Source organism: Plecotus auritus, assembly GCF_963455305.1.
Source record: "Plecotus auritus genome assembly, chromosome: 8".
NCBI classification, from domain to species: Eukaryota; Metazoa; Chordata; class Mammalia; order Chiroptera; family Vespertilionidae; genus Plecotus; species Plecotus auritus.
This window is the reverse complement of record NC_137782.1, coordinates 152255901-152283303: the sequence shown is the minus strand read 5'-3', so window position 1 is coordinate 152283303 and position 27403 is coordinate 152255901. Positions and strand designations below refer to the sequence as shown.

Sequence of the window (27403 nt, the reverse complement as noted above, 5' to 3'; positions counted from 1 at the left end):
GTATTCCCAAACAGTACTAAAGAGTTGGTGCTCATGTTTTCTTAAACTAGTTCACATGTTGTTCTTATCTCTCAATAAGTGATAAACTCCTTCAAATCCAAGACCATGTCATAACTACTTTTGTACATATTAGAGTGCCAAGGTACATAATATTTGATGAAAAATCTCATTGATTATATTTTATAAAAAAAGTTTGGTGTGTAACAATAGTTGGAAATTGCTGTAATTTCTAAACTATACATTACTAAAATCAATAGTTATAAGGACCAAGTTCTGCATAAAGAAGAAATACTATCCAAGTTCTAAAGAAACTGTTTCCTCTGGATTTAATCTCTTTGACTTCATTTTCTCATTTGGAAAGTAGCTCTGTGGTATTTCTCTACAAGTATTGAATGAGCAACAAATACAGCCTGTAAACCTCCTGATAAATGAAGACTATCTCACAGTCCTGGAAGCAATCCTGACGTCTTCAATTATGTAATCCTAGTATTACATTATATTAGTCTGGTTCATATAAAATGTAAGCTACAAAAATACCAAAGCTGAGAAAAAATATTTACTCATGCTTTTACTAAGAGAAAGAGGATACATGCACTGCCAAAATTCCATAGAACATGCTCAAACTAAAGCAACAATGCCTTAGTTATTAAAGAAGGCAATGGCCTGAAGCAGTACTTAGAAAAAAAGAATACTTGGTTCATGCAAGAGTCAATATTTAAGGACACAATGACTAATTCTCACTTCAAGTTCATGAACATATTTTTTTAAGAGATTCTTTTTGGTTAAAATTTTTATTTGTGGTTTTCCTACCTGTGATCCATGAAACTAAGAATGAACTTGAAACATGAAACTCTCCAGTAGGCCAAAGTGTCAGCATAGACTTAACTCATATATTGAACCTCTTAACAAGGGTTACACAAGACTTGTGCTTTACTTCTTAGTTTCCAAAAATTCTCAATTATCTACCCTGCCTAAAGAACCAGATTGAAGGTTCTATCAACAACTATGGTAAATGATTGAATGACACCTCCAGATCATATCAAAACACTGGGCTCTTAACTTAATTTTAAATTGTTCAAATCCAAACTAGTATTATTGTTGCTAATAGAAACTGCATTTATAAATAATCAACTAATTTAAAAAAATGTGCTAGTTGAGCTTGCTGTAAGATAAAGGAACTGTTAATTAAATTTATTTCCAGCACTAGATGTGTGACTTCAATCATTCAATGTTTCTGCACCTCAATTTTCGCATCTGCAAAATGAGAATGGGACTAGATGGCTTCTTAGAGTCTCTCAAACATAAAACTAGTAATCATAGTTATTACCAATTTTATTAAAGATATGAATGAAAAATATAAGCAAAGACTTGGGAAAACATTAGGTTAACCCTGGAAGACACTATGCCATTGACAAGGATTATCACCAAACTCCAAAATTCTCTCCCCATAGCACCAAACTATCATCAAGTACAAGAATTTTACAGAGGTCAATGTCTTTCTGGCCACACCAATATCCCCTCCACCCATATCCTATTGGAATAATTTAATTCATACCTTACATGCCAAGGAAAAAACTAAGATTTCTACCTTCCTGGCTCTCTAATATGGCATTAGAAACCTGGTGACTGGCTCCTCCCACACATTTTCTTTGCTCCTCAGACAAAGAACCTCATGGAGGAAGAGAACATTCTTAGGACAAAATGCACCATCCACAGAAAGGGTGTTCAAGTCACTTCAAAATAAACTTATCCATTGGTCCCCTTCCTCCAAAAATCAACCTGCCATGTGGGAGATGGGAGATTTTTGATACACAGTGAAACTTTAGGTAAAGTGGCTCATTTCCCACAGAACTGGACAATGTAAAAATCTAAAGCCAGACTCTAAGAAGGTGACTCACTGCTCAGGAGGGGCTGTGAGTGCTGTGTGCAAATCGCAGATACTCTGCAGATGGAACTGGATTTATGTTCTAGTTATGCCACTTTCTGGCTGTATGACCTTGGGCAAATAACTCAATCTCATACCTGAGTTTACCTCTGTAAAATGAGGATGACTATCCACTCCATAGGGCTTTGATGAGGCTAAATTAGACACCCATAATGGCTCTGGCATGTGCCAAGCACACAAAGAGGCACTAAGGATATGCTACCCCCTTCACAATTTCTCCCTTTCTTCTGTATAAGCAGAACAGAGCTCCAACGTAAGAGATAATTGCCATATTCTTCATTAGACCATCCGTTTCCCTAGGGCTGAGAGCATGTCTAATTCATCTTTGGATCCCAGTGCCCAGCAGAGGGCTTGGCCCAGATTAAACACATAATTAATGCTTGTTAAATGGAAAAAATGAGAATCCTTTAGGTCTGAGGATGTTAAGATTATCCTGGCCACAGTCAAAGAAAATTCTGATTTTCAGTTTGGCCAAATAGGCACTTGCTACAAACTACTATGTTGTTCAAAGCAAAAAAAAAAAAAAAAAAAACTACTCTGAACTCTAATAATTACATTCTCTAAAATACAGAAACCCAATTGCCCTATAGCTCTCAATTTTAGTTTTGAGAAACCAATTCTTCCCTAAACAATGGAGTGGGTAACCACAAAAATTTGTGGAATCTCTCTCTTCCTTGAAAACATGAAGAACAGAAGAGAAGCCAGTCTGTCTGGATATTGCTTCAAAATCTGTCTATAAACAAGGGCTGGACTAGCCCTGGCTGGGTGGCTCAGTTGGTTGGATAGTGGTCATCCCGTATACCAAAAGGTTGTGGGTTCGATCCCCAGTTGGGGTACGTTTAAGAGACAACCAATAGATGTTTCTCTCTCCCTTCCTCTCTCTAAAATCAAGAAACATGCCCTCAGGTGAAGATCAAAAACAACAACAAAACAGAGGTTGAACTAGATTAGATGCCCCTCAGAAGATCCTTCCACACCTATACCACTAAGATAGTAAAAGAAGTAACTAAAATAACTGTCATTTCCCCCCCCCCCAAAAAAATAAAATAAATACAGTTTAACATCTCCTAAAATAGTCATTAGAAATAATTTTACTTGTACTTAATGATGCTTTTACAAACATCCTAAGCTATTAATTTGAATATAAGCTTTCTCTAGCAAGATAAAATAGACATTGTACTTAACAATACAGAAAAGAAAATTATTATTCTTTTGTTCCTCTTTTTTAACCTACATGTTTCCATGTACCCCAAATCTTCTTATTCCAAACATTATAAGAACACTATTTCCTCCCAATGCTCCCTCAACATTCCTGTTAATGAATTTATAATACATCCATTACTCACAGCACATTGTACAGCTATTATATGTTGTCTTCTATTTATACCTTTTTTGTTAAATAACAATTTTTGTTTCCCTGGCTGAAATGTAAGCTCCTTGAGCAAGTTCCAAGTTTTATATTTCTCATGTACTCCTTTATCGTGCCAATATTGAATTCACAACACAATCTTACAAATTCATATTGGCTGATGGATTGATTTAAAATGAAGAGAGAAGGCAAAAGCTATAGAACACTGCACACTAAGCTCCTGTATGAAGCTTTGGCAAAGTCTAAAATAAAGCTTTCAGACTGCTACTTATTGATATTGGTCATTAACCCAGGACTAGATTAGTTGAAGGTAAATACACACAGGGACAAAAGGGAAGACCTGGAATTAAAGATCACATTGCCCTATAAGGAATGAGGATCTATCAAGGTGAGCCCACTCACCGCAGATGGAGGCTACTGGGGAAAGCCCAGCACACTCCCAGATTACAGAGCTGTGCAAGTTCAATTCTACACAGTCTTGATTAATCATTGTTCAGGCCAAGTCAGTCAGGTGATAATAAAGAGAAAGGAATGGAGCTTTAGAAAATTAAAATGTAATAACATCATTTAAAACAAACCTGCACAATGTAGGTTTTCTAATTCTTCTTAATCCAAAGCACACATGTAGAACAAGACCAATGCGCTCTAGAGTTCAGTCATTCTGTGTGCACTCAGCATACTTAAAGACGGGACACAGAATCCCTGCTCCTTTCTTTATACGGGAAAAGGGAACTTCTTATCCCTACAACGCGGCAGCTACTATTCTAGGCGCTGGGAAAAGAGCAGCTTACCAAACTAGCAAGTCTAGTAACAATTACAAAAGCCTTCACTATTTTACAGAAGAACCATCAAGGATAGTCCGAACCTCTTAGGAAAAAAATCAAGGCCGAGAGGTTAACTAACTTATCTCCACTGATTATCAGGGCTATATGGCAAAAAAGGCAGGAATAAAAACAAGAATTCTTATCTCTTCTCCAGTAATGAGATTTACTTATTCATTAAGCAAGTATTCCTGTATGCCTATTATTTGCCAGACAATACCCTAGGCACCAGGTATACAGAAATGTGTAAGATCCTGACCTTGATCTCAGAAAGCAGTGTAACTGTAAGACAATGAAATGAGTACCATACAGAAGTGGTAATGGCGGGGGGGAGGAGGCGGGGAGCAAATTATATCTCTAGTTGCATAGGGCTTCCAATATTTTAAAAGAAAATGAATTGTTAATAATTTATTTTATTCTCACCACAGCCCTATGAGTATAGAGCACAGATCTCATTACTTGGGTTATATAGATGGAGAAACTGAAGTCCAAAGCGGATAAGGGAGTCTATTAAGGTCATTTCCAGTGGCAGCAAAATGCCTAGAAACCAAGTCTGTTTACTCCTAGAGATTTTTTTTTTTCACTAGATAGGAAAGGCAGATGTCCTTTTTATGTCCAGTTCCCTGCTGGCCAACAGCACACATTTGCAAGACTGTGTGCAGAGCAATCTGTGGCTGTGGAAGTAGACTTAACTGTCTGTGAGGTCTCATCAGCCGAGTTAGTCATTCGGTGGTTGAGTAACCAACCAACAGGACATCATTATTACTAGCATTCTTAAAGTGCCAATTATACATACACACAAAAGATGGAAAAGGTTCTGCCCCTCAGGGAGTTAATACTGTAGGGAACAGGCATATAAACACTTCAACAAAAAGTGACATAATTAAACAAACTACAACTAGAAGAACCATTACAAATAATAGCAAATTTAAGAAACTAAAGGTTTTGCAGAGCAAATCTAGCAGGTGCTGCCAAAAATATACTCTTTAAGGGTTAAAAAGAACAGAATCCTTGCATACATAATAGTGTATACCAATAGTTAGTTTATTGAACTAAAGGCTCTTACCAAAAATGTTCATTATATTTAAAAAATTAACTTCTTAATTCCATTTCACTTTTGAACTTTACTCAAAGCAATTATATGAATACTAGAGGCCCGGTGCACGAAAGGGGGTGTCCCTCAGCCCAGCCTGCACCCTCTCCAATCTGGGACCTTTCGAGGGATGTCCGACTGCCTGTTTAAGCCCGATCCCACCTAAACGGGCAGTCAGACATCCCTCTCACAATCCAGGACTGCTGGCTCCCAACTGCTCGCCTGCCTGCCTTCCTGATTACACCTAACCGCTTCTACCTGCCAGCCGGATCACCCCCTAACCACTCCCCTGCCAGCCTGATTGATGCCTAACTGCTCCCCTGCCAGCCTGTTTTCCCCTAACTGCCCTCCCCTGCAGGCCTGGTCACCCCTAACTGCCCTCCCCTGCAGGCCTGGTTACCCCTAACTACCCTCCCCTGCAGGCCTGGTCCCCCCCAACTGCTCTCCCCTGCAGGCCTGGGTCCCTCCCAACTGCCTTTCCCTGCAGGCCTGGTCGCCCCCAACTACCCTCCTCTGCCGGCTTGGTCACCCCTAACTGCCCTCCCCTGCAGGCTTGATCGCCCCCAACTGCCCTCCCTTGTAGGCCTGGTCCCTCCCAACTGCCCTTCTCTGCTGGCCTGATTACCCACAACTGCCCTCCCTTGCAGACCTGGTCCCTCCCAACTCCCTTCCCCTACTGGCCATCTTGTGGTGGCCATCTTGTGTCCACATGGGGGCAGGATCTTTGACCACATGGGGGCAGCCATCTTGTGTGTTGGAGTGATGGTCCATCTGCATATTACTCTTTTATTAGATAGGATAGAGGCCTGGTGCATGGGTGGGGGCCAATTGGTTTGCCCTGAAGGGTGTCCCGGATCAGGGTGGGGGTTCCCTTGGGGTGTGGGGCGGCCTGGGCGAGGGGCCTGTGGTGGTTTGCAAGCCGGCCACGCCCCCCGGTGACCCAAGCAGGGGCCCTGGTATCTGGGGTTTATTTATCTTCTACAATTGAAACTTTGTAGCCTGGAGCGGAGCCAAGCCTTCTGCTTGCTCCGTGGCGGCAGCCATTTCTGTTGGGATTTATGTATCTTCTATAATTGAAACTTTGTAGCCTTAAGCAGAGGCCTGGGCCAGCCAGGGTGTACTGAAAGCTTGGCTTCCTCCATCACCTAGCCTCCTGCTCTTTCCAGCTCCATGGCTGCTGCCATTTCTGTTTGGATTTATGTATCTTCTATCACTGAAACTTTGTAGCCTTGAGTGGAGGCCTAGGCCGGCAAGGGCAGGTGGAAAGCTTGGCTTTCTCCATTGCCGGGGAAACCCAAGCCTCCCTCCTGCTCTCTGTGGCCGTAGCCATCTTGGTTGGATTTATTTGCATATTCGCTCCTGATTGGCTTGTGGGTGTAGAGGAGTGATGGTTAATTTGCATATTACTCTTTTATTAGATAGGAGGATTTCATTCCCCTCTTTCTAGGAAAGTTATCTACTTTGTATCCTTTCCTAGTTAAGAGTAATGAATTTATAATAGAGATTCCCATCAGCATGCTTAGGCAAAAATATCAAAACAGTGTGGTTTCACTGCTCTATTCTTCCACCCATCTTCAGATACAACTGAAATGAAATGAACGTGATCATTTTCTCTTGTACAGAGTCAAATTTATTTACACAACCAAGAATCACTCACATCATAAAAGCGGAAAAAGAATTTTCTCACTTTCAAGTTGTTTTAAACATTAATTTCACTTGTTTAATAACCTAAGATCGTATTTTATTTATACTACTATTATGGCCTTATAATATGACCAAACTGTTTTAAACGTTTTGGAATTTTATAGATTAACAAAATAAACAAAGCTAAGTAAAGAGAAACAAATATTAGTGATTTCAAACTACTGACAGAAAGAATTTCTCTAGGAACCAGCTAAATAGTAAAAATTATAATCATTCTTCATCATTATTTTAAAAACACAACTTGGTTAAAAAATATCTCTGATATTTGCTGAATATACCCAGGGAATTCATACTTATAGCCAGTTGCCTTCCTTTTAAATATTTAGTGAATTTTATAGGGTGATAAGTAATAATTTAAATAACAATTCAAAACTAACAGTAGGTTTCAACAGAATTACCAATAGTGCATCATAAAATTATTTCATGATATGTTCTAATTCCTAAGACTTAGTTCCATCACAAGAAAATACGTTTTAATAAACAAAAGCTTAAACCCTAAATTAAAAGTGTGATAATCAACATTTTTAGGTAGGAGAGAAATAAGGCCTGATTTATTTCTAGATCAAGAGAAAGAACACTGGACCAAATTGGATCCTGAATGAAGTAAATATGCAGCGACAGCGACATCTAGTGTTAACAACTGTAAGCCACTAGACTACCACTAACCTAAATGCTAAAGAAACCACTATTCAAAGCTTCTCCTCTTTAAAAACCAACAAACAGAACTTGTACATCGTATCTAAAAATTACCCTTCATCAAAGTATTTCAATATATTTCCTTCCAGACGTTAAAAACCTTAAGCAAAAAACATCTCAGAGGGTTAAGATAACATGAAAGTCCTAAAAGTGAAAAGCATTATTTATTCTGTATGGCCAATATCTGTAACAGCTCCTCTTGGTTACAGAGTTTAATGCAAAGTTAATCTGGAACATGTTACTGATGACTGTATCATAAACATTTAAACTTCCAGCTATAAAAGCAAGATATTGCACAAGCTAGTACTCAATGACACATCAAGAAAAAGCAATTTAGGACATTTCAGGAATAGCTGAAGATGCAAAGAAATAAAATAAAAAACTTTAGCTGTTGCACTGAGAAAAGTTCTACATTTCAGTCCCTGCTACCTTGCTATATTTTCATTGCTTTGAAAGATCTACTTATTAAAAAGTAGATATTTTTGCCTAAGGTCTTAGAAATTGGCAGTGTAGGTTAATTTACTATAGTATTTTCATTAGTTTTATGCTCTAGATGATTCTATAAAAGTAAGAAAAATTCTAAAAATTATTTTTGGCCTGGAAATATTTTTTTAAAAGTAATGTTAGCATTAGACAGAACTTACGTATTTTTTTTGAAAAGTTCCTCCTTTCCCCTTTTAACTCCAAATATTCTTGTGATCAAGGTACTGAAGAGAAGTGTGGATGAATTTCTCACCTAATATAAAAAGAAATACACAATAAGGGTTAAGAAAGATTCATGGCATGAAACCAACACTTTCAATGTTCAAACTAGACATTCAAAATCATTCCTCCATTGGCTAGTGCAGGGCTAAAGAAAATATAGTTTATGTTCATAAAAATAAGACAATTTAAAAAACTTTACAGTAAATGACTCAATGACTTCATCTTAAACTGAACTCTATAATCCAACTACTTGCACACACATAGCTCTTTCAGATACTTATATTACTACCAATTGTTTTCATTATTTATTTTTATTTATATCACCACATAACACTTCTTTAAAGAAGCAATTCATTTTCCATATCCTTTCTGTAACCATTTACCATAAGAGAATATTTATAAGGCCTAACTAAAAGAATCCACATTAGTGCTTGCTTAGGCAGCACATATACTAAAACTGGAACGATACAGAGAAGGTTAGCATGGCCCTTGCACAAGGATGACACACAAATTCGTGAAGCATTCCATATTAAAAAAAAAAAAAAGGAATCCACATTACTAATATGGCCAAGATAATATTTAACATCCAAAATTTTGTTTACTAACACCACAATGCCAGTAACCTAATAGTTATTTTAACTATAAAATTATCTGAGACAACAAGTTAATAAAAATAGGAGAAAAGAACTATCATTAATAAATATGAATTTCTTCAAAATGATAATAGAACATTATCTATTTCCAAACCAATGTATCAAAATGCTTTGGTATATCATAAAAATATTTTGAGTGATTGGGCTTCTTCAATTACCTTGCCAAATCAGAGTAGAGATGTACAAATATGTAGTGACTTTACTACCAGCACCACAGAGAATATTCAAAATTAGAAGACACAAACTTACTGTCAACACAGAACTTATATTCTAATAAGACAGGTGTCTCAAGCATATGGCACGTTTCAAGAGCAATCTAAGAAGAAAGGTAATTAAAAGGAACAAGGTAAGATTTAGAAAACAGCTTATGAAACTCCGCAGTCAGGGTCACAAACTCAAGTGCTGTGAGGAGCAGCAGAGGACTTGGTCTAACGAAGTCACCATTCAGCTTCAGCTGAGCTGTTGCCATGAGGGAATGTAAGCCCAGTGTTGCTCGATTTTTTCTTTTTCAAGAGAAGCCAGAAACCCCAATTTTTATGTGAAATCTCACTATTTTGAAATGTTGGCAACAAATTAAAGGGGGGGAAACCATCGTGGGAGCCAAATAAAACACAGTTGCAGACTAGATTTGACCAATCAGCCACCGGTTTGCAACCTCTCCTCTAGAAGCTCAAGAGTGATTCAATTCATGCCAAGTAACTTTAGAAGTGGACTACATATATATTGGCACAATTCATACCAAAATTACAATGAAACCCTAAAACTGAATGAATTCACTTGTGTCCATTCAATAGTCAACAAACATTAATGAAGTCCCTACTACGTGTCCTGCCTAATATCCCCAAACAACAAACCAATCTGTCCTGTCTATCAACATCACCTCTGTCCCAGCTGAGGTCTTGATGATCTCTTACCTAGTCTACTGATTTAGTTTCTAAAGAATCATAGGTTTAAGATGAATTGGTCGTCTAGGACCCCGTCTCCTCTGAGGAATCACACTAACTCCATCTTGCCCTAAACCAAACTTTCTGACAAAGGCTGCCAAATGCAGGAGTGTTAAAACAGGAGTGCATAGAGGCTGTGTTACAAAGTGAATGGGCACCTCCTCATTAGGCTGGAGGCAGGAGTCACATAATGTCATTTAGTAATATTAACATGGATCAGCCCTCCGTGTGCAATCACTATTGTGATAAGGTCATTTATACACATTACACTTTCACGAGCCCATACACCAACTAAGCGTGAATTAGGAAAAAAGTTCTCTTCCTGTGAGTTAATAAAGTAAATAAAGCAAAGGCATGTAGCCTAAAAGGTAGAGTATGCCTGGGTTTCAGTGCCACACAGCCCTCAGCCTGGCATCCTTGTGGTAACTTTACAGCTACCACAGGGCCTGGAGACACTTGTGCCAACAGAGCACAGAGGACATGTGGCAGGGCTACCGGGAAGATCTGAAAGGCTCTTTTTCCTCTGAAACCCACTGCAAAATGTGAAGCAGAACTGGCCTGAGGGAAGCAAATGAAAGATACACCAGTTAGAAATAAAAACCCAATGTGAGTCTTAGAAGGACTGTAAGGTGGCACACTCAGTGGAATGCTGGGCAAGCTGGAAAGAGGCGTTACCTGCCCAGCAATGAGGATGCAGCGAGAGAAGCTTCGGTGTTCGACAGTCACTGAACACAAGAAAGGGAATGCCCAGAAAATCTGTTTCCATATATGTGCACCTATAAGTTACTTTCTGTTACCTAAATTTTTAATTAAACTAGCTTCATCTCTAAAATATATAAAAGATTATCGGTTGTCACCATCTTTACTAATTATTTCCCTATTCTGAGCCACCATCACCTCTTGGCAGAACTATTACAATAGCTTTCTGATTGGTCTTCCTCCTTCCCTCTTACCATCTTATAATTGAGTCTCTACTTTTAAGCACATCAATCAGATCCTATTACTCTCCTACAATGTGCAAAGTTTTTCAACAATGTGGGAGCCACAGTTTCCAACTCCAGGTCTGTCCCAACTACACCCACAGAGGCTGTGGCTCAGCCAGTCATGTCCAGACACAGATGAGATGCTACATCAGAGGGAATAAAATCTGGCTTCTCTAGCAGCTGACCAAGGGTTGTGCCAACACCTGCCCCAAGTTGGGTTAATGCCCCAAGGGGTGAACTTTGACCAATAAGAGATAGATGAGACTGTTCCAAGAGGTGTTAAGTTTCACATGGCCTGGCTAGAAGATATATCACGTGACTATACAATCAGCTCAGTCTTCCTGCAAGGTTCAGGCCTGCTTGGTAATGTCTTTCCTCTTTCCTTGCCTCACTTCCCTTTTTCCTTCATTCTTGCTGCTTTGGGTTTGTACCATTCAATAAAACCTTAGCACCTAGGCTATATCCCCAGCTCTCTAAGGGACCAAAACCCTATAAGGTAGGTAAGATGCACCTTCTCTGTATTCCTATAACACCCAAAAGTTTCCCCTATAACAGCACAGGTTCTGGAGTCCGAAAGATAATAGTTGTGTGCCCTTTGACAAAGTTATTTCACCTCTGAGCCTTGTTTTCCTTATCTGTAAAATGGGAATTAAAATAATACAATCTACCTCACAGGGTTGTTCTGAGCATTAAGTGGGATAATCAATGTAAATGATGCCAGGCACATGGAAAATACCCAATAAGACAGCCATTATTATGATTGTCTTACTTATCCCTCTTTTTCTAGTGCTTAATATATCATCGGCAACACCTAGGTGTGCTTAATGCTGATATGTTTACAACAATACATTTCCCCTGTATTTTAAAAATGCCTAATAGGTGGTAAAGATCAAGAAATTTGTATGGTCTCAATACAAAAGACTGAGGAATCTGTAAAAAGAAATTATGAATGCTTCCTAGAGAATGTTCCTATACTACAAAACTAAAATTAAGTTCATTTTACTTGTGCTTTTTCCTCTTTAACTTGTCAGAAAAAAATAATTGTCATGAGTACAGGTGTAGTCACCACATTAAGATATATTCCTGATAAAATGTGTACAAATAAGATTTCTGTAAACCAAACATTTCACAGGCATTCAGAAAAAAAAAATCACTCTTTAAATGACTTCAACAGAGAATGCTATGGTAAATTGCTTTGTAAAATGAAGACTTCTTCACATTCATTATGTTGATTTACAATTTTGATATATCTTAGGTTTTCATAAGGAAGAAAACATAACAGTCAATATATTAAACAAATATATTGGATGTATTAAATAAATATATAGATCATTATAGTTAATTTCTCTAATAAAGCCAACAAACTGAACTGAAACAAGAAGATTCCTTTATAACCAGTGTTAAAAAGGAAGATTTCCCCCAAAATAAATATATATATATATAAGCACTTCATATATTTATGCAGTCTTTCATGCATGTATACATATGTGCATATGAATACTACACATATGTGTATACTACACACATAGAAAAAAGAGGAAGAAAATGCATCAGAATGCTAATAATGATTACATCTGTATATAGTTAAAAGGTGACTTGTGCTTTTTTATGCTGTCCTTTATTTTCAAAATTTCTGTAGTGCACATGTGTTACTTTTAAAAAGGTCTCAAAAAAGACTTCTTAAATAAATGAAACAATCTGATACTTTCAGTTTTGCTAAAAAGTTGGAAAAGTCACCAGGTTTCACTCTCTGAAAAACCTTTCACAGAGAACATTTCTTTGTTCACCTTGAACTAATGGCATGAAATAAACAATACTGATATTTCTGGCAATCAGTTTTATGATCTCTATTGTTCCTGATGGTCAAGCCACATTCCTACCTCTGTGATTCAACTCACAGCACAGAGGTATTGCTTCGCTTCCTGTAAATGCATAAGGTAAACACGGTGTCCTCCAGCATAGTTAGGCAATGCTGCTAGACAGAATTCAGACGGCTTCTTTATTACAGGAAGATGCACAATTTTCCAGGCAAGAGGTGGCAACCTTGAGAATCCCGCTTTATACTGGGTGTCTGTGCCTTTGCCTATACTGCAGTACAATGACTCTCAATTAGAGGCATATCATAAAGTTATGAAATGTTTGTGTAGCTAATTGGAAAGCTTGCCTTCCTAGAAAATTCTTCATTCTGCAGGTAATGTATTAAGGTCTAGTTTCTTTTTTTTTCTCCTTTCCCCTTGCCAGTCTTATTTTAAAGCCAGATGTCAAACACTTACAAGTGATAGATTTATCTCCTTTATTTTAGAAGGCATAATGATACAGGATAATAAAATCATGGTGTTTCTCCCAAGAATCATGAAAAAACATGTAAAAGGTTATGTCCTTAAATCCAACAACTAAGCTGGCTATTGTCCACTATCTTTAGAGTTCTGAATCAAAGTTTCTGGAGTGCAAAAAAAAAAAAAAAAAAGAAAGAAAAGTGACTCAGTATTTAACCTCACCCATTTTCATGCTGTGTTTTTGTTTTTCACCTTTTGATGGAGTATATTTATAGCAATCACTCAACACACTGATACCCAGAGCCCACAGCATCCAAAAGAAAGACATTAAGATACTGAGCCATTTTGCTTCTAGCTCAACATCACTAATCATCAGGGAAATGGAAATCAAAACCAGAATGAGCTTCCACTTCACACCCATTTAGAAAGATTGCCATTTAATAAAAATTAAAAAATTAAAAAACACCAGAAAATAACAAGTGTTGGCGAGAATGTAAAGAAAATGGAACTTCTGTGTATTGCTGATGGGAGTAGAAAAATGGTGCTGCCACTATACAATATAGTTAAACATTCCTTAAAAAGTTAAACATAAAATTACCATATGATTTACATATAAAACTGAAAACAGGGACTCCAAAAGATATTTGTACACCAATGTTCACTGAAGCATTATTCACAAAAGCCAAAAAGAAACAACCTAAATGCCCACCAACCAATTGATGAATAAACAAAATGTCATATATACATACAATGGAATATTATTCAGCCTTAAAAGGAATGAAATTATGCTACATGTTACAATATGGCTTAACCTTAAAAGCACTATGCTAACTGAATAATCCAAATACAAAAAGACAAATATTGTATGATTCCATTTATATAAGGTACCTAGAATAGGCAAATTCATAGAGACAGAACGTAAAGCACAGGTTACCAAGTGCTAGGGGAAGGGAGAGATGGGGGTTACTATTTAATGATTATAGAGCTTTGGTTTGGGATGATGAAGAAGTTCTCAAAATGGACAGTGGTGATGACTGCACAACCTGGTGTATGTAGTTAATGTCCCTGAATTGCATACTTAAAAATGGTTGAAATGGTATATTTTTTAAAAAGGGATAGTTGAGCCAAAACCGGTTTGGCTCAGTGGATAGAGCGTCGGCCTGCGGACTGAAAGGTCCCAGGTTCGATTCCGGTCAAGGGCATGTAACTTGGTTGCGGGCACATCCCCAGTAGGAGGTGTGCAAGAGGCAGCTGATCGATGTTTCTCTCTCATCGATGTTTCTGACTATCTATCCCTCTTCCTTCCTCTCTGTAAAAAATCAATAAAATATATATTTAAAAAAAAAAAAATAAAAAAAAAAAAATAAAAAGGGATAGTTGATAATTTAAGCAAAAATAATAACAATATAGTATGGGTTTACAACATACATAAAAGCAAAATTTATAACATCACAAAGATTGAGAGGAGAAACATGGAAGTACGTGTGCTAGGTTCTTACACTTTAAGTGAAGTGGTATAATATCACTTGAGGGTAGACTGTGATGTTCAAGATACAGACTACAAACCTTAAAGCAATCACTAATATAAGAAAACAAAGTTATGGCTAATAAGCCAACAAAGGACTAGAATGCAATAATAAAATACCAAGAGTGAAAATGTAGCCCAATCCAAGGATTTAGCCTTTAAAGAAACTCTTTGATAAAATGTAGTACATATTTTTACCATTCAGTGAATGGTTAGTTTATTAAAACCCACTCAGAGTATAATTAAGTCAATGAAAATAAATGGCAAAAGTACTTACTGCCCAGACTGGTGATGTAAAGCCCAGAATTGCAGCCTTAGCTCCGTCAGCAACATAAGGAATAATATTTTCTCCCAGACGTGTATCTCTGAACAAGGCTCTAAGAATATTTAAAGCATGAACCTAGAATAAAAAAGTTCAAAATTAGTTGTGGGTTAAAGACTGTGGTAATTCTAAATACAGGCTGTCCCCCCAAAAAATGTATACACACTTTGAATAATTATTAAGTTCAATGGGTTAGATCTGAAAAGAAATATCAATTGAGCTATCAGCTTTAAAAGTGAGTACATACCTAACAGCATAGCTTCAAAACAAAAAAAATTATGAAATTTAAGAAACAATCCACTAATGAAATAACAGATTTTAATAAAACAAATTATTTTAATAATTGATAAATCAATTTTTTCACACTTAGTAAATTTGAAGAATGTAATAAAAAAAGCTTGATCCAACAGACATATGTAGAATCCTACACCTAACAGAAACAACATACTTTTTCACGAAACATTCATTTTTTTAAATTACCTCAAACTTAACCACTAATACAGTCTCAACAAATATCAAATAATTATCTTATAGATTATGCTCTGATCACAGTGGAATAAAGCTGAAAATTTATTTTCTTAAAATACTTTTAAAACTGACATTTTAAAACACTGGTCAAAGAAAAATTTTTTAATACTTAGAACTGGGCAATAAATGACAGTGCTACACATCAACACGTGGGATGCACATTAAGTGGAACTTAAAAAAATTAATAATGCTTCTATTAAAAAAAACTGAACATGAATATGCTAAGTTTCATGTACTGCATAATGCCACCTTATCAAGACTGGAAGTCATAGCAGATCTCCCTAACACATTGAAACAAACCCAAACAGGCAGAAAAAATGGAGAGATAAAGAAACAAGCTGCAAATGAAAGAACAAGAGAATTCTCCAGAAGAGCTAAATAAATGGAAATAAGCAATTTATCTGATATAGAGTTCAGAGTAATGATGATAAGGATGATCACCAGCATGAAAAAATATATAGAAAACTATGAAAAACAACCACTTACAAATGAAAAACGACATAGCAGAAATAAAGAATACACTGGCCCTGTCCAGTGCTGCTAAGTGGTTAGAGCATCGGCCCACACACCAAAGGGTCTCAGGTTCTATTCCTGGTGAAGGGCACATACCTGGGCTGGAGGTTCCATCCCCAGCCCTGATCGGAGTGTATGTAGGAGGCAATGGGGCTATGTGTCTAACACCACATGTTGATATTTCTTTCTTTCTTTTTCTTTCTTTCTTTCTTTCTCTCTCTCTCTCTCTCTCTCTCTCTCTCTCTCTCTCTCTCTCTCCCCCCCCCCGTCTCCTTTTTCCCCCCTCCCTCCCTTCCTTCCACTCTCTCTAAAAATCAATGGAAAAAATATCTTCAGATGAGAATTAACAACAAAAACAAAAATACACTGGGCCCTGGCTGGTTTGGCTCAGTGGATAGTTTTGACCCATGGACACAAGGGTCCCAGATTCAACTGCAGTCAAGGGCATTTACCTTGGTTGCAGGCTCAATCCCCAGCCCCAAGTAAGGTTGCATGTGGGAGGCACATACCTCGGTTGCAGGCTCAATCCCCAGCCCCAGGTAAGGGTGCATGTGGGAGGCAACTAATCGATGTGTCTTTCTCACATCAATGTTTCTCTCTATGTGTCTCCCTTCCTTCTTCTGTCTAAAAATCAATGGAAAAATATCCTCGGTTGAGAATTAACAACAACAAAAAAATGCACCAGATGGAATAAACAGCAGATTAGAGGAAGCCAAGGATCAGATCAGCAAATTAAGACAGGGATGAAAAAAATCACTCAATCAGAGAATCAAAAAAAAAAAAAAAATTAAAAAACAGGAGGACAATTTAAGGGAACTGTGGGACAACATGAAACATACTATGTACATCATAGGAGTACCAGAAGGGGAAGCAAGTGAGCAAGGTATAGAGAACCTGTTTGAAGAAATAATGGCAGAATACTTCCCTAACCTGGTGAAGGAAAAAGTCAGCCATGTTCAGGAAGCACAGAGAGTCCCAAGCAAGAAGAACCCAAAAAGGTTCACACCCAGACACATCATAAGTAAAATGACAAAAATTATAGACAACAAGAATCTTAAAGGCAGCAAGAGAAAGCAATTTGTTAGCTAAACTCTACCGGCCAGAAGGGAATGGCATGAAGTATTCAAGGTAATGAAAAGCAAGGATCTGAAATCAAGACTACTCTATCCAGCAAGGTTATCATTCAAAATAGATGATGAAATAAGAGTTTCCCAGACTAAAAAAGGCCAAAGGAGGTTATTACTACCAAACCAGCATTGCAATAAATGTTAAAGGGACTGCTGTAATGATAAGAAATAAAAAGAGAAACACAGGCATAAAGAATAAAAATGGAGAGAAACCAAGATGGCGGCATAGGTAAGCACCTAAACTGCTGCCTCGCACAACAATTTCAAAACTACAACTAAAAGACAGAACGGACACCATCCAGAACCACAGGAAAGCTGGCTGAGTGAAAATTCTACAACTAGAAGGAAAGAGAAAAGCTCACAGAGAATTGGAGGTACGGCAAAGGGTCTTTGTGTGCGCAGAGAGGAAGGGTGGCAGAGAGCCTGGCTGACTTTCTCTGGCGGAAGGGGGAAGGAAGCCCCCGACTGCACTGAACCCCAGTTCTGACTGCACTGAACCCCAGTCCCGGGCGAAACCCCGTGGACCCAGGCTCATACAGGGGGAGTCTGGACTGTCAGGTAGATAGAAAGGCACCCGGAGACTCGGAGACCCGGGGGAGACCCGGGGGAGCCCCGGCAGGCAGGGTTCTGGAGGCGCACGCGCCACTGTGCACAAAGGCTGCGGAGGTTGCAACAGGCTTTCCCTAGTGGAAGGGAGTCAGAGGCTCCTGACTGCACTGAGCCCCAGTTCTGACTGCACTGAACCCCAGTTCCAGGCGAGCCCCTGGGGACCCACGCTCTTACGGGGAGGAATCTGGACTCTCGGGCAGAGACTCGGGAGCCGGGGAAGGCAGAGGTCTACAGGCGCGCACGCGCGCAAGGGCAAGGCTGACTGGAAGCCAAGATTGTCTGCTCCCCCCTGAGACTCCACCCCTTCCAAGCTGAGCACAGAGGCTATTGCAATTTGGCAAGTCTAATCCTATAAGGCTGTCTCCAGCACCGAACTTCTCCCAGCGAAGACACAGCTGATCCTTACAGCCAACTGGCCTGGAGGTCAATTCTTCCCAGTGATACCAACAACAATCAAGACTTAACTACAACAAGGCTGTACACACAGTCCACAAAGGGGTGCACCAAGAGTGTCCACCTCAGGTTAACTGGGGAGGCCGACCCACTGGGCCATATAGGAAACCTAGCACACAAATCTACCCTACCAACTCAGGGAAGCAGTGAAAATGCGGCATCAAAGAAACAGATCACAAACGAAAGAAATGGAGGAAAACAAACGACTGGATATAGAATTCAAAACCACCGTTATAAGGCTTTTCAAGAATATCCTAGAAAAGGCCGATAAATATAACGAGACCCTCGAAGATATGAAAAAGGACCAACTAGAAATTAAACATACACTGACTGAAATAAAAAATATTATACAGAGACCCAAAAACAGACTAGAGGAACACAAAAATCAAGTCAAAGAATTGAAATACAAAGAAGCAAAAAACACTCAACCAAAAAAGCAAAAAGAAAAAAAAAATCCAAAAAGTTGAAGATAGTGTAAGAAGACTCTGGGACAACTTCAAGCGTACCAACATCAGAATTATGGGGGTGCCAGAAGAAGAGAGAGGGCAAGATACTGAAAACCTATTTGAAGAAATAATGACCGAAAACTTCCCCCACCTGGTGAAAGAAATAGACTTACAAGTCCAGGAAGTGCACAGAACCCCAAACAAAAGGAATCCAAAGAGGAACACACCAAGACACATCATAATTAAAATACCAAGAGCAAAAGACAAAGAGAGAATATTAAAAGCAGCAAGAGAAAAACAGTTAATTACCTACAAGGGAGCACCCATATGATTGTCAGCTGATTTCTCAACAGAAACTATGCAGGCCAGATGGGAGTGGCAAGAAATTTTCAATGTGATGAATAGCAAGAACCTACAACCAAGATTACTCTACCCAGCAAAGCTATCATTCAGAATTGAAGGGCAGATAAAGAGCTTCACTGATAAGAAAAAGCTAAAGGAGTTCATCACCACCAAACCAGTATTATATGAAATGCTGAAAGGTATTCTTAAAGAAGAGGAAGAAGAAAAAAGTAAAGATAAAAATTATGAACAACAAATACATATCTATCAACAAGTGAACCTAAAAATCAAGTGAATTAAAAACCTGAGGAACAGAATAATCTGGTGAGTATAATAGAATCAGGGGCATAGAAAGGGAGTGGACTGATAATTCTCAGGGGGAAAGGGGTAGGGGGGCGTTCAGGAAGAGACTAGACAAAAATCATACACCCATGGATGAGGACAGTGGGGGGGAGGTAAGGGCAGAAGGTGGGGTGGGAACCGGGTGGAGGGGAGCTATGGGGGTAAAAAGGAGAAACAATTGTAATAATCTGAATAAAGATTTATTTAAAAAAAAAAAAAGAATAAAAATGGCCCACCCGGTATGGCTCAGTGGTTGAGTGTTCATCTATGAACCAGGAGGTCATGATTTGATTCTTGGTCAGGACACATGCCTGGGTTGCAGGCTCAATCCTTAGGGGGCCTTGCGGGGGGGCGGGGGGGGCGTGCAGCTGATCAATGATTCTCTCTCATCATTGATGTCTCTATCTCTCTCTTCCTGAAATCAATAAAAATAAATATATTTTAAAAAATAAAATGGCAATAAATAAGGACCTATCAATAACCTTAAATGTAAATGGATTAAACACTCTAACCAAAAGACATAGGGTAGCTGAATGAATAAGAAAACATGACCCACCTCATAACAAAAGACTCATAAAGGATAAAAGTGAAGCATTTACTGAGAAAGACTAGAAAAGAAGTATCTTGCAGGCATTTACCATGGTGGAGTGGGATGGAGTGGAGCTGTGAGGAGTACTTAACCCAACTTCAAACACTCACACACACACACACACACACACACACACACACACACACATACTTGACCCACGTTTAACATAAATAAACGGTATAAGCATTAGCTAAAATTAAAATCTGAATATACCAAAAGTCAGACACTACATTTTAGGGAAAGATCCAACTGCTCAGTTACAAAATGTAGATCAAGCAACATAAAATTTTAAAGTGAAAGCACATTCATTATTAAATTTAGAGATGCAATAGTATTACAAAATATCCAAGTTGGATGTTTTCAGAAGAGTTTAAAAGTAGTTCATTTTGGTCAATATATATATATCAATTAAAACAATAGTTTATTTTGTGGACAGAAAAACCAAAATAAAACAAAACAAACAAATAAACAAATCAAAATAAGCTTCAAATGTCTGTCCTATCTTCAGGAGTTCTATATCTTTAGTGGATAGGTTTTTCTCTTTTTAAGTATAGCAAAGATTTAAAACCACTGCCTTCCTTGCAGCGTTTGTGTACTTCCATTATTACCTGGGGGACTGTACTCTGTGAGTCATCAGTAGGCCCAGCCAAAGAGATTAACTCTTTCATTGTTGTTTTCAACAAATCCATTTTGCCTTTCTTAGGTTCAGATGCCAACAGTGCCTATAGAAAAATAAGGCAAAAATTAACAAGCCTCTTATTTTGCTACTTCCCAGAATCAATCCCAAGATGCAAAATCCCCTGTATAAAAACATGTGATATCAAGCAAATTCATTAAGCCATGTGTCCTTGAGCAAGTAGTTTAACCTTTCTATCTCCCAGATTCTCCAACTGTAAAATTGGGTAAAGGTGATATCATGGGAAACTTCTAGTTTGCTTGTTAATTAATATAATTCTAAGAAGTTGAGAATGGCTCTTGTTGACAACTCTTTTAGGACCATAATTAGGTGGCAGGTCTCAGATAAAATAAGCAAGTCAGTTTTAGTAACAAATTTCCCCAACAAGAAAATACTCTTTATTCAAAAACAAAAACAAAAAGCCTGGCCGATATGGCTCAGTGGTAGAGCGTTGACCAATGAGCCAGGCTCGATCCCCAGTAGGGGGCATGTAGAAAGCAGCCAATCAATGATTCTCTCTCCTCAATGATGTTTCTCTCTCCCTCTCCCTTCCTCTCTCCAAAATAAATAAAACACATGGAAAAAACACAACCCAAACCTCAGGATTAAATTTATTTTAAGAACTTGGAAATGCCCTGGAGATTGATCAGTTATTTAATTCTTCACACAAGAGTCTCTATCTGGAGGACTACCAAATTGTAGCATTGGGAATGCCACAGGACAAAAGAAAATACTATAAACTTGAAAGGGGTGCTATATGTGAACTTTCAAGAGATGCTTATTTATTTTGTGTTAACATTTTGCCAATGTTCAATTAACATAAAAATAGGGTATCAAACCACTTGAGACAATAAAAAGGAATGAAGTACTGATACATGCTAGAACATGGATGAACCTTGAAAACATTATGCTAAGTGAAAGAAGACAGATACAAAAGATCACATTATACGGTTCCATTTATATGAAATGTCCAGAATAGGCAAATATACAGAAACAGAAAATAGATTAGTGGTTGTGGAGGGTTTCAAGTAACAGTTGTATTTCATAGGCATGTAGCTATGGCTCCCAAGAATGAAAAGTTTCAAGCTACTCAGTTTCTCCTGATTTAGTACTGTGAGGACTTTGGTTTTTATTCTTTGGATTCATGAAGGTGATAGTCTCTTAATTTCAGCATTATGGAAATAAAGTATTTTCCTTTCCAATAGCAATACCTGGATATTCTGTAATGAAGCAATCTTTAAGGTATAATATTAAGTGAAAAAAGCAAGGGGCAAAACCATGTATATAATATGCTTTTGTTTGTGTTAAAAAGAAAACAGACACCCATTCTCATATGGAGAGGGGTTCAGGAGTCAGACTGCCTGGGCTCAAGTCTTAGTTCTGCTCCTACCTCTGTGGCCTTTGGCAAGTCACTTAACTTTATAAGCTCCAGTTTCTTCATCTATAATATGCAGACAATAACAGGACCTATTTCGTAGGGCTTGAGGAAGGATTAAATGAGATAATATGTGTGAAAAAAGTACTTACAAATGTTAGCGACTATTAAGATTTACTTTATACATGGACATTTTATGAAAGGGTTTAAAAGAAATTGGTTGCCTTAGAGTCTTAAGGGTCTTGAAATGAGAGAAAGACTATGTTTTTATAATTCAAAAAAAGGTAACGTGTACTTCCTGGAAGTGAGCAATGAATGTGCCACAGTGATGTCATTCTACTTAATGAACAGGCAGAAATCTATACCATCCTCTGTTCATTTCAAGGCTGACCTCTTCAAGGGTTTGTTCCAAGAACAGATCTGTCCAGGTACATACTGTCCACACATTAAAACAAAGCTACAAAGACTATAGTACTAAAAAGACAGAAATGTCTCTTATGCAATGCCCCCTCAAATGTCAAGTGGGTCAGAATATGCTATTATCAAAAGACAAACAAACAGCTATGGTCCTGCAGATACGTACCTGTATGTAGAAAGGAATTCCAGCACTGCGCCTTGTAGCACAGAGTTTAGATGAAGGATCACTGCATTTAATTTCCTCTAAAACATTCCATAACCACTGTTCTGGTAGCTTTTGCAGACTCACATTAGGGCATCTAAAAGGCATAAATAAGTGAACATTTGGAATTTTCATGTACCAAAAGTTAGAAGTACAATCTATCCTATATAATAAAAGCCCAGCGACCATAAAGGCAAAAAGACCAGAACTACCACTTGACCAGTCACTATGAGGTGCACTGACCACTTCTCAGTCCCTTTCCCCAGCCAGCAGGCTCCAATCACCGATGGCGAACAGGGACTCAAGGTGGGTGGTGGGGGATGTGGGCGGTGCCAGGCCAAGGCCCCCACCCCGCTGGTCGCCCCACACTCAGAGAGCAACCAGCGTCGGGGGTGGGGCCAGCAAGCGGGCGGGAACGGCCGACCTCTCGGTCCCTCCCCCAGCCATAAGGCTCCCATTGCTGGATGGCAAACGGGGAATAGGGGTGGATGGCGGTGGGGGGCAGGGCCGGCTGCCAGCAGCCCGGGAAGATGGCCCTGATCGAAGGCTAGGCCTAGGGACTGTACCCATGCATGATTTCATGCGCCGGGCCACCAGTTAATACATATTATCACTGTTAGAAAAGAATACACATCCTTACATTTGGAGGGAGAAAAACTAAAAAATGTCTCACTTTCTATTTTTCTGATTATTATGGGTTTTAGGATTTGAAGCTATTGAAGATTCTATTCTTACAAAAGCATAAAAAGCATGTGTCTTATCTGCAAAATAAGCTTTCACACTGAGGCTTGTAACAACACTCAAAATGTTCTAAAGATGGTTGTTAATCAAGCTCTCACAGATGTTCTATAGTACTGCAAAACTCCAGTATCCACAGAGAGAACATAACTGTATATTTGATGGTAATTCATGTTCTATAGTTATAGAGATTATACATATTCAAAGAAAATACATTTAAAGTACATTTTAAGTATATCAGGGTTAATTTACTCCACAATGGCTAAGCAGGAAAAAGAAAAAAGAGAATTTAAGCAAAAGTCATCTTTTTGTGATCTACCCATTCACCCACAAAAAAGTTGGAGACACAGAGGTGAGTGAAAACTACTTGATCTAAGAGTAGGGTGGCTTTCATATACCTGTATTTTCTTCCCCACCACAGGACCACTGGCAATGTAAGACTGGCTTATAGATAATGCTGCAGTCTAGGGTCAAGTATCCTATAGGAGCAATTTACCATGTAAGGGGGAAAAGCAATAGCAAAAGATGGGGATATTTTCCTATTTTCGTATCAAGTGCACTAAAATATCAGTACAACAAATACTAGTTCAGTCATACTCCCCAACACTGTCACAGATCCAGCATATATAGGTTCTACCAAAACCAACCAATTGGAGAAGTTGGGTCTGGGATCAGAGTAAGCCATTTCACCATGAAACATCCTTCCTTCCCTGAACTTACAATGGCTCTTGACTGTTAACAAATCTTGATCTAACTCATTTTCCATCTTGTTCAAATCTTCTAGCTTGAAAGGTTGCCTATGACCTGGCCCACATCCTTCTAGTTGAATCTAACCTTAAAAGTTTTTCCAAATTTCTACACAGATCTTTTGTTCTAGTAAAGTTGTACACTTTACTGGTCCCCATCTCTCCTCTCCATATTCCTAACTCAGCATTTGCTTATAGTCTACACACTTATCCCTATCATCCAAATTGGAGAAACTTCCTCCAAATATTGCATTTCACAAGAACCTTTTCTTTCTTGAAGCTTCAATGTACTTAGAGCAACTACTAGGCACAAGGTGTACAAGGGGTCAGTACAGTGCCACAGAAGGGGCGGAATTTGTGCTGGACTTTGAAGGATGTGTGGGCAGAATGGTAGAAGGCCCACATATGTGGGGTTAAGGAAGTAGGAGATGAGATGACTGAGAAAATACTTTATGTAAAGGCATAGAGGCAATTCCCTAATTTGGATTCTGGGTTATTATAACTATAAACAGTTAACCAGCCCTATTCATTCCCTTGAGTGTCGCATACCAAGACTAAATGCTCCTTGTTAAATTGGGGAATTTGAAAACAAAGGTCAGAAGAATGTTCACCAAGGTCAAGGCTGGCAAAGTGCCCTCCACAGAGCCCTCTCTGCCCATTGCCAAAGATCCAGGAACCTCAGGAACTCTGGGAAATGCTCAAGGCACCAACTTCTACCATCCAGTCCAAACTTTCGTGTTCTGCTTTGTAATTCCCCTGGATCATATCAGCTTTTATGCAGAATACCTCAGTTGACTGGTTTCCAATTTAGACTCTGTGTTGGACCTTATTTCTATGATTCCCTTGATTCCTAGTTCTGCATCTCTCCCAGGCCAGTCCTGACCCCCCAGCCATATACAAGAACTGGCCCAATAATAGATATTCCTTAAAATAACTTTAGAATATTCAAGAAATAAATGAAGAAATAACTTCTATTTTAAAAGAGCAAGAAATTATCAGAAACACACAGTACTCAAGAACAAGCCCATACGACAATAAAGATTCTGGAAATATTTGAAATGAAAATGTACTTTCAAAAAAATAACAGGTAAGATGAATTCTAGAGAATAACTTAAAAGATAGTTTTCCGGAAAATGCACCCAAAATAGTACACGGAAAGACAAAAATACAAAATATATATGTGTGTGTATGTATGTGTGTACTCAAACTCCCTTAGACAACTGGGGACCTTAATTACTGTTAATAAACTGTTTTCTTACATTAACTAAATGACTCACCACTGCCTACAGAAATTATTTCACCTGCAAACAAAAAGCATCTAATATATATTAAACATGAAGTACATTTAAAGCCAAAATATGAAGCAAAATTCCCAGAAAATCATTGAGACTCAATTGCCAGAAAACTAGTTATGTATAACCTCAATCTGCCAATATCTTCATTTCCTAAATAACAGTTAATTTACCAAGCTGTTATCACTAAAGGCTTTTAGCACAAGAAGGAAGAAAATCTCTTCCCTTTCCCATAAACAGACCTTCATTTTATCAGGTTTAAGAGAAACTCCAAATGAAAATTCATTATAATAAATAAGTTATTTGGCCCTAACTGGTTTGGCTCAGTGGATAGAGCATCGGCCTGCGGACTGAGGGGTCCCAGGTTCGATTCCGGTCAAGGGCATGTACCTTGGTTGCGGGCACATCTCCAGTAGGGGGTGTGCAGGAGGCAGCTGATCGATGTTTCTCTCTCATCAATGTTTCTAACTCTCTATCCCTCTCCCTTCCTCTCTGTAAAAAAATCAGTAAAATATATTAAAAAAAATAAGTTATTTGATGGAGAAAAATAAATATCAATAAAAACAAAGCTTTTTATCTACTGATTGATTCTTAATAAACTTTTACCTTACCAAGGTCCCTTATTTCTCCTGCCTTGTTTTTCACTTGTTAATCATTAAAATAGTTATAAATAATGCAAGAGAGAGTTTGTTTGTTTTGGGACAAAACCAGAATATGTCCCAAATCTATATATATAAAAGCCAAGTGACCGAATGACCGGAACAACCAGAACGACCAGAATGACCGGTCACTATGACATGCACTGTGGCTGGCCAATTGGTCCGATCGGGGGCAGGGCGGGCAGCCAACCTCCCGCATCCCCTCCCCCCAGCTGACCATGCCCCAATCAGCCCTGATCGGGGCGGGCCAGCTGGACCCCACCTGTGCATGAATTGGTGCACTGGGCCTCTAGTCTTGATATAAAGTAAATGATGTGTTTACTCAAGCTGAAGATCATCAGTCATCACCATCACTATCTGAATGAGCACAGCTATAAACAATACTTTAAAAAATAACAAATTCTCAGCCTGGTTTTTCAGAATAATACATTTAGAGTCCTAAAACACTGCATATCACATATCGGAGTAAATGACACACAGGCAATCAAGGGGGTATATAGTATTGGTCTGATATACAATACATAGATGTAAGAGTTTTATTCCTTCATATAGATGAAAATAGAGGACACTGAAAAACATGTCATGTGGCTGCGGACAAATCACTTGATTTCTCAGTGCCTAATAATAATGAAAATAAAAACTATTATTAAAATGTTTTGAAATTCAATGAGATATTATTACCTGGGTTACTCTAACAGATAGAGAAAACAATGACCCTAAACTGTTTAAGTACCCAAAGCTCCTCATGAGAATATCCCCAAAATACCTCATCATGGCCCCACACAAGCCTTAGTCCTTGTTCAGGCCTTCCTTCATATGATTCTCTTAGGTCTACAGTTAAAGTTTCAAATATAGACCTTAAAAATTGTCTCGAGGTTCACGGCAATTCTCACCTACCACATCATTCTCTCAGTGGCCAAACAGGATGTTTCTAACACTGCCTCTGGCACACAATAGAAGTTGAAGAAATATATGGTTGTGTTATTAAATAAGGGCCAGCTAGTGTTGGTGCCAGCTGCTGTGCATTCGCTGTGCCTTCAGTTAGGCCAGTGGTCGGCAAACTCATTAGTCAACAGAGCGGCAAACGGCGGGAGCCGTGGTTTGCTGACCACTGAGTTAGGCAAATGATTGCAAAACCAGGTGTAAAAAAGGAAGGCTAGAACTTGAAGGCTTCGCAATGGTAAAGTCACTGTGCCTATAAAAACACAATAGCCTAACCTAGAGTTGTGACTAGTCAATGAAGTTCTGTTTACACCCCAGCAAGGAAAACTTACTTTATAAGGAAGTGATTTCAAAACTCCCGAGTTGCTGGT

General features: G+C 38.5%; 1 protein-coding gene across 1 annotated transcript in view; it reads right to left on the bottom strand.

The window, feature by feature from the left end:
* THADA (THADA armadillo repeat containing) overlaps positions 1-27403 on the bottom strand; it is a 316640-nt gene that overhangs the window by 228741 nt on the left and 60496 nt on the right. Inside the window, exons 23-26 of the mRNA XM_080685255.1 lie at positions 22620-22752; positions 20594-20707; positions 14992-15114; positions 8273-8364 (exon numbers count right to left, since the gene is read on the bottom strand). Of these exons, the coding sequence (XP_080541381.1) occupies positions 8273-8364; positions 14992-15114; positions 20594-20707; positions 22620-22752 (462 nt within the window). The remainder of the gene's footprint in view (positions 1-8272; positions 8365-14991; positions 15115-20593; positions 20708-22619; positions 22753-27403) is intronic.